This window comes from Sebastes umbrosus, chromosome 20 (genome assembly GCF_015220745.1).
Source record: "Sebastes umbrosus isolate fSebUmb1 chromosome 20, fSebUmb1.pri, whole genome shotgun sequence".
Classification (NCBI taxonomy): Eukaryota; Metazoa; Chordata; class Actinopteri; order Perciformes; family Sebastidae; genus Sebastes; species Sebastes umbrosus.
The window spans coordinates 19,060,592-19,069,378 of record NC_051288.1 but is presented as its reverse complement, the minus strand read 5'-3'; the positions used below and the strand labels follow the sequence as shown (position 1 = coordinate 19,069,378).

The window sequence follows — 8,787 nt, the reverse complement described above, 5'->3', positions numbered from 1 at the left end:
GCAGTGGTAACATATACACAGCAATGATCATCAGGATTAAATGGATTTTACTGTAAACATTGGTGATTGGTGCAGGAAGCATGACAGGAAGTGGAATAGATACCAGATGAGTATTATAATGTTTTTTTTCAAAGCTTTAGCATCTTTCTGTTTCATTCCCTAACAAGATTGGTTCTGTAGAGAATTATATACAAATAAAAGTCACATTATTTACTTGGTTTATTGAGGAACAATTAAGAAAGAGCACGGAAATCTGCATTTTAATAGCGAGTGAATTACCAACATATTAATGAGACATTTTATAGTCTGGGAAAATACCACCCATGAGTTACAGCATTACACTACAAGTGGTCTCTTATATGGCTGCTTCTCCCAAATAAAACTCCAAGGGAAAAGATGTCATTCAGTGTTCCTAATTAGGACAAGAGTGCTTCATAAATCCCAACTTTCTTGAGATGTTTAAAAAAAAAAAAACACCTTCAAACAACAGATGCTACAGTGCGAGCATTTCTCCTCAGGCGGACACCCACTCACAAAGTGTCAGCAGAATAAGAGAGCAGAGGAATATGAGCCACCTGGGGCAAACACTTCAAAAAAGGTCCCACAAGCTGGTTTTTATGGTGCACACAACGGGGCCTGTAAATACATTTACAAAATGCGCAAATGAGGATTCACACATTGGAGGTTCAACAGCACAATTTCACAGCAGCTTTCAGCCTCTGGAGCACAAATGAACAGCTGGAAACGGGTACAAAAAACCTAAATATGTCTATTCAGTTTTCTTAATATGGGAAGGAAAGTGACTACTAAAGCTGCATGGTGAACATCACAGGATTTCCTTCCAATTATTAAAACTGACTGTGCGGATATTTAAAAGTATCTAAAACACCTCACTTCAACGTACAGTATAGAAAGCCACAAATGCGACCCATGCCAAAATGAAGTTTTTCAAAAGACGACCAAAGTGATGCGCATATTACTAAACTAATTAAATTGTAATTCAATTTAAAGCTGCTGCACAACAGATAATTATACACTGACTTAATGGTTCAAACTCCAGCCATTAATTAGGAGTCAAAGTACATTAATCTCATCAAGCATAGAAAGTGTGCGTCTTGGGATGGGAATCCCATGACGCCCGATCTATAATTTCCAAATGACAAAATTAAACATAACCATAAAAAAATGATTAACTCCCTCACGTGACGTGTTATTACGCTGCAGCGGCGCAAAGAAACCACCGAGAAATTTAAGCACGACCTTCAGTTTCTATAAAAGCAGAGTTAAAGAGAAGGACAAACCTGGCACTTACGTTTTTTGTTGGCTCGTCTATGCTGCAAAACTATATTTCACATCTGGGCCACATTCCAGATTTCAGCTTTGAAAAAGAGAAATGATCGCTTGGTGAGCGGACACATTATGCAGATGAGATCGCATCAGTCGATATAGAAGTCATTCCGTGGCGTAGCGCGTCCCGGTATAAAAACGCCCGTGTGATCATAATGATGTGATGGCTGTCAATCAAGCAGGCGGAAAGCTTTGCTACAGTAGAAGTGAAGAAACGAGAACAGATTTTGTTTTAGAAATATAGAAACACACACGTCTATTTTCAGGGTCTCTCGCTGTAGACGAAAATAATGAGGCAGACAAATCTTTTTTTTTTTAAAAATACATACATTTGAGTTTATTCAGAAGTCATGTCAGTAGTGAATTGGGAATATTATTGGAATCCAAGGTTACAGCAATCTCGGACAAGGTCTGAACAATGATAATGCGATGGGAGTTAGTTGTATGTGCACTCCAAAAATTTTTACCAATAAAATCCATGATAGGTTCTCACATACCAAATCTTTAAAGTCCCTGTCAATTCAAAACCTACAAGCCCTTTTTTTTTGTTTCATATAAATGCCGCTTAATCTAATGATACGTTAATACAAAAAGAGTCAAATCACATACAAAAAAAAACTTGAAATAAAATAAAATCATATATACAAACCTCTGTACATAGTGGGAATATGAATAAAAGAGATTCTTTAATGAGCTATACTTGAGAGTGGGTCAGTATTGGAAGGCTGTTGGTCCAAGCTTATCTGTCTGAACACCTGATAAAAGTCTTGAAGTGGCGAATTCAGTGACTACTCATCTGTGCAACATGCTCCCTGGTGCAGACTGCATAATCGTCAAAACTGTAGGCGAAACAAGATAGGAAGAAATAAAATAAAAAAAGAAAGATGATAAGAAGGGGGCGGGCTGCAGTGAGGTATTCATCTTGTCAAGCTGGGACAGGGAGCGAGGAATGTGTGGGTAAAAACAGCCGCTTTTTTTTTTTTTTTTTTCGGTGGGAGCGGTTACTGTTGTTTTTGTTGTGTTGTCAAGTGTGTTGTTTGGTCCTACTGTCAGCGTCTTTGTTCACTGTACAATTCCTGAATCGATGGAGGCCTGTTTCCTGGTGGTCTTGGGGGGAGGTGGAGGAGGGGTCTTGCTGGGCAGAGGAGGTGGAATGTGCTGCAAACAGACAAAACGGTCACCTTGAAATCGCCACTTTTGCAAATAAAGACTTGGCTTCAAATTAAAAACTAAAACTAAAAACAGGATTTAAAGCAGCAGTGTGTAGGATTTCGGAGGATATATTAGCAAAAATGGAATATAACATTCATAACTATGTTTTCATTAGTGTATAATCACCTGAAACTAAGAATCATTGCGGTTTCGTTAGCGTAGAATGAGCCCTTCATATCTACATAGGGAGCGGGTCCTCTTCACAGAGTCGGCCATGTTGCTCCGCCATGTTTCTACCAACCCGTTCTCACTCCCACCTCGTCAAATACCGCCATTTGGGCAGCGCCCCTCGGCATTGGAAACCGACGCATGGAGGCACCCTTTAGCAACAGTATGTGACTAACTCAAATATAAACCCACTCGTGACGTTATTCGACGGTCGGAGCAACTGACGTAGTATTAATAGCGTGAGAGCGCTCTAAAGGCGGGTGGGAGGGGTGGTGAATGGGTCAAACAAACACAAGTCTTTCAACCGGGAGACCGCTGTTCGTGTCCCGTGTGAAACTAAAAGTGACGCTGACTTATTTTGTCACGTCAGTCTTTAGTCACGTGACTCGTCGGTATCGTCAGTCCTGTGAGTCACATGAGTCCTTTAGTATTGTCAGCCCTCTGAGTCGCTAGTCAGTGAAGTAAACGTCAATCACGACCGTTTGGAAAATGGAAGTTTATTTTGAAAGGACACTATGCATGTAACGAGCGTATATTGACACACCGTCCCTAGTAAAGTAATGTAAGAGAGGTAACCCGTGGGTCGGTCTCCAATGCCGTGGGGCACTGATCAAGCGGCAAAATTTGACAAGTTGGGAGTGAGACTTTGTTGCTTCTAGTAGCCCAGAACGGGCAAACCAAACACTGGCTCTAGAGTTTTTACTTTACCTGAAGGCCACCGTAGTTCTCCAACACGCTTGGATAGCGAGGGGTATTCGGTCATGCCACTAAATCCAACACACACTGCTCCTTTAAAGCTGCTATCGCTCCCAGTTTGATTGACAGGTCTTTTAATACAGGGACTAATGCCAGGATCAGTTTACACAACATTAGGTGATTATTGTGCCCTAAATTGTCAGACTACATGTTGAACCTCAACCAATCATAGCTTGCTGTCTGCATGACAGGAGGGGCAGACTTTCTAGTGCATCTATTGGATCCTGTCATGTTTGGGGCTGATATCATGTAGCCTGATCCTGGCGCAACACTACATACCTAAATCTAAGCTGGTTTCTAATGCTGGTTAATGTTTTAATTAATAATGTTAGCAATAAACACATGAAAACAGGGGTATGTTAGTTGAAAAACACAAAATGTTCATTATTCATGCATACGTCAAATTAATAAGTTAATTAAATGAATATACTGTCCACCTGCATGCCCTTCCTAAGACACTAAGAGTTCACAACAGACAAGGAGTAAAGCTCGCCAATGACCTCACCTCGGCTTCCATGGAGGACTGTAAATGAAGAGCGTCTGCCACTCAGCTTCTGAACCTCTGCTCTTCACTACACTACTGTCCGCCTGCTGCCACGCTGTCTGCAGAGGCTCCGTTTTACTACCTGTCCACGGGCCGTGACAGTGGATAAATAAGATTAGTTAACGGAGTGGCGAGGCGAGAGGATGGCTGCCGTGGACGTCGGCGAGTGTGGAGAGACGAGCCGCTGATTAACAGCGGGAGAGCTCCTGGTGGATGTGAGAGGTAAAGTAATCATCCAATCAATCACGTCTGAGCACCGGGCCGGCTGGGGGGAACAAGTATAAATAACAGCGGGGTGGACAGGCGGGCATGGGCCCTCGCTGCTAACTGACTGATGCCTACACTCTTCTGTGACACACATTACAAAAAATGACGCACAAATGTGAGTGAGAAACATGCACGGACACACGAAGACATGCACATTAGCACAGGACGAACAGGGGTAGTGGGTAGCGGGTAGTGGAGAAGGTTGACCCGGATGTCAAGTGCGTGTAGCGGCCTCTTGTTTCATTAGAAGTGTCATGCATCATTAAGGAGCTCCTCTCAGCCCTAATTAAAACACCTACCCTTTGATGTGGCGGGGGTGGCGGAGGCGTCGAGGGACTCGTCAAGTCTTGATTATCTAGCAGGTTGCCGTAATCAGCGTTGCTGCCTTTCACTGGCAGCGGAGGAGGGATTTCACCTTTGTCAGGGCAGCCCATCCCGTTCAGCTCCAGACCTGTGCAAGAGGGCGCTCATCAGCTCACATTCATCATCGAACCACAGCACACACACAACAGTACGGCTGGGGACCCAAAATAGATCACATGGCCTATTTCTGGTGAATTCCCAATCATTAAGACTAACTGTATGTTTTAAAGAAACTGAAACTGAAATTTACGAGAGCAAAAATTCCTGCACACACTTAAAGATCAGTTCAGTAGTCACGTCAGCTGTGTCACGTCTTCAAGGGCTCAAAAAGATAGTAAGTGGTTCTTAAGATAGTTTTTGCCAAAACATTATTTCTGTGGTCAAGTATGAACTTTAATGCTTAACTCTTCTCGAGGTTACATGGTGGAGAGGAGGTCGTGTTGCTCAGGCTCTTTGTTTGGCGAAGCCTGGAAGCTGCTTGACATCCTCCTGGATTCATCTCCTCATACATGTTCACATTATATGCATACATTTTTGTCATATGGACTGTCTATGTTGTATTTTCATGACTTTATACGCACGACATCTATTGCACGTCTGTCTGTCCTGGAAGAGGGATCCCCCCTCAGTTGCTCTTCCTGAGGTTTCTTCCTTATTTAATAAATGGTATATAATAATAATAATGAGGGGTTAAAGTTAACTTACCAGGCGGAGAGGATCTTAAAAAAAAGATGCCATTAGTTGCTATGCTATTAAAGTTGCGCTATGGGAAGTGTAGCATCCCCTGTTTTTGGAGCTTGACCCATACAATCAATTAAAAGTCAGGATATCTCCGCCTCTCTTGCACTGATTTGGACCATTCCTATTTATAAACGTATGTCTCTAACAAATCCCCCGACTTTATAGAAGTGAAACTACTGAGTTTGGCAGATCAGCCGTCTCTATTAGAGCAGCAAACTTTTGGAGCTCAGGTTATATAAGAGAGTGCTGCAGCCTTACTGGTTTTAAATTTAAGATGAAATCATGGCTAAAACTAGAATTACCACCTTGCGGTTGTATGCCTCCACCAACCAGTCAGGTTGCAGTTGCAACAAACTGCAGATTGTTATTCAAGAATCATGTGACTTAAAGATGCTGAGATGAAACTGATTCGGTCAAGTAATAAATTAAATCTGAGCATCTCTCTTCAGGTAAAATGTTTCATTTTAAGCTTCAAAGAGAGGAAGCAATGCATGTCAATTTGAAGCTGTGTGTCTCACTATGCAAAGAATTTGAATTTTGAAGCGTCCTTTTATAAGTGAGTTAACACATTGAGCCTATTATGAGTGATTGTGGTGTTAGCAGCCAGCGCTGTGATAAAGAGACCCATTTTTAGGTACATGTGTGGTGCTGACAGCCGTGATTTGCACGGGCATTTAAAGAAGTGTAGCTAACATGACTCATAGCGCCATGTTTTAGATCAAACTGAGCATCATCGTGTGTAACAGTGATGCAAGAAGTAGAACGAAGTCGGAGGGCCTACAGAGAATATTAGAAGCTCCAGTCCAGAGATGATACAACCGCCCTTATTTAGTGTGTGTTTGAATGGGAGTGAGAGTAAAGTAAGAGTGCTCATACTGGACACAGTGTGCAGGCTGAAGGAGAGTTTGCTCCTGGGTGTGACGGGCGGGGGTCCCAGCGAGGAGGTGGAGTTGGAGGAGGCAGAAGAAGGAGGTCCAGGGGACACGGAGAGGCGTCGGTCTCCACCGATCTGGCTGAGAACTTGACTCCTCGGTCTCTGAGGCCGCAGGGGGCTGATCTGAGTCATCATGCACAAACAGACAAACAAAAAAAGAAGTAGACACATCAGGGATTGAGTCGTTACGGAGTGCTCAAAGTAAAACAACCTAAATTCCACGATGAGTCAATAAAACAGAAGTGAGAACAAAATGTATTATCTGGCAAATGAGTTGAAATATAACAGAAGAATCAATAAAAGATCATTTAAAGGAGAAAATGACTTTCACATCTCCTCTGGGACTGTCGTGTGTGAATCCACGCGCATATTGAGTCGACTATTTGTATTCCTAGAGGAGAAACCATTTTGGATAAATGTGCTCATTGGGTCGCAATATCTTATTTGTGGTTACAAATCACTGTTTGCATGCAAGACCGCGTTCCCCCAGCTTTATTATGGCAGGAATTTGAATATGAAAAGATATGTCCTCAGGGCTATTCCACACTGTAGGCTACATTTACAAACGTCTTTGTAATTGGCCAAACTCAAACAGTCAGCCACGAGGGAGACACTGAAAATAACAACACACTTCATTCAGGGATGTAAGGCTTTTTTCCTGAACACTAAAAACACAAAACTGACATTTGTATTGAGGGTGAAAAAGCTATTTTCTTGATTTATGTGTTCCAGATTAGAACTTCAACTAAAACTTCTGCTGCTTGGTAACCAGCAGAGACCCCTCGGTGCGCTACCCTTGACTCCCCGAGGCAAGAGGCTCCTATCACGAGCCAGACGGCTCCACCACTGCCAGGGGCCTCTTTAGGATCCCATTCCTCCCCTTATCTTAATGCCGTTAGCCAGTGAGCAGCATTCCCACTGGGCATGCGGAACACAGTGATACCTCTCTGCTGTAATGGACGGTGGAGAGGGACATGAGCACAGCAGAGAGATAAAGATATGTAAAGTGCAAAGAGCACAGGGGGGCAGCAGGGTGGTAGAAATGTGAGCCATGTGGTCCAGAGAGGAGAAGGAGAAAAATAAAGATCAAGTGAAAAGGGTAAAGACCCTGCGAACCAAGCCTCCAGGAAGAGCGCCGGGCTTTGAAGCAAATTTTCATAGTGGCCGAACAGCGGTACGACAACTTCTGTCCGTCATGTGATGCCATTGGGCCCAAAAATACTTTTTCCCATAGACTTACATTGGGAAAGAGACGTCCCTAAATCAGCAGATAATTTTTTTTTAGGTAAATCAACTACCCAGTATGAACACTTGAATAGCTCTATTTAAATCATTAGGTCCTAAAAGTTGTAAAATGCACTAAAAGCCAAATCCAGAGTTATTTTCCTTCCTACATTCATGTGAATGAGACCCAGACTGAGGCTGGAGCGAGGGCTGGGAGGCGGAGTTAAAGGAAACGCTACTGCGCCTGCTCTTTTGGCACAATGGATGCGTAAGATCGCCGGATGATCTGGGTACTTTGTCACTCGGCAGTCGAGCCATTTTGTCTTCATGCGCCACTGAGCAACTCTCATAGGAATGAACGGACACCCGCACTCCAACGCTGTATCCAGTTCTCTTTATACATCCATGATTGCAACTCATACCACTCCATTAATGTATGTATACTGTATGATGTCCTGTGTACAAGTGGAAACTGTGAAGCAAGAGTGAGAGTGGAAAAAGGCTTCCCAAACAGGTCTGTAATAACACAAAGAAGAAGAAGAAGGAGCATCATGATGCTGCTGCTTAAGGGAGAGCACCAAGCTTGAAACACACTGCAATACAGAGCAGCTGCCAGTCTAAACCATTTTGTGTTCTTCGTGCCAATACGTGCCGGTTGTTGTGCACATATTAAATTCTCTCACTTTTCTGCATTTAACATCACCCCTGCTTTCTTCTTTGTGAACCATGAACACCCACAGCAAATTGTCATTGCACTTGCGTAGGATAGAGTACAAGAGAGAAAAAGAAAAGAGGAGCAGGAGAATACAGAACAGTTCAGGAAATCAACAGAAAAGAAGATAAAGTTAAAACAAAAGGAAAGGAAGAGAGAGAGAAAGAGTAAAACACTGGGGAATTTCTTATACAGGTCACTTTTTCAGTACCGTCTCTGACAGTATGACGGCTTCAGCGGGCTGCAGAGGGATCTCCGTGGTCTTCATCTCTTTGTCGAAGATCTCCTGGTGCTTACTGTTCCTCTTCTCCTTCTTCTTGTCTTTGCGATCCCTATCGGGCTCGTCGCGGTCCAGCTTGTCCTGAGACTTGGTGTGCAGCTTCTTTGGCAGGAGAGGCTCCAGGGCGAAGCTGAAATAAGGATGATATGTAAAGATCCAATCAGGAATAATTCACATTCACATTTTCAAAATAAAGTTGGTAAGGATATGTGACAGGAAAACAGTCTACATGAACTCAA

At 43.0% G+C, this 8,787-nt stretch overlaps 1 protein-coding gene across 4 annotated transcripts in view; it reads right to left on the bottom strand.

The window, feature by feature from the left end:
- Positions 1 to 1,655: 1,655 nt before the first annotated feature.
- dock1 (dedicator of cytokinesis 1) overlaps positions 1,656 to 8,787 on the bottom strand; it is a 213,360-nt gene continuing 206,228 nt past the window's right edge. For all 4 annotated transcript variants that reach the window (XM_037753937.1, XM_037753939.1, XM_037753938.1 and 1 more), the window contains 4 exons: positions 8,480 to 8,678; positions 6,275 to 6,455; positions 4,594 to 4,745; positions 1,656 to 2,505 (listed from right to left, as the gene is read on the bottom strand). In XM_037753937.1, the coding sequence (XP_037609865.1) occupies positions 2,410 to 2,505; positions 4,594 to 4,745; positions 6,275 to 6,455; positions 8,480 to 8,678 (628 nt within the window). In that variant the 3' untranslated portion in view covers positions 1,656 to 2,409. The remainder of the gene's footprint in view (positions 2,506 to 4,593; positions 4,746 to 6,274; positions 6,456 to 8,479; positions 8,679 to 8,787) is intronic.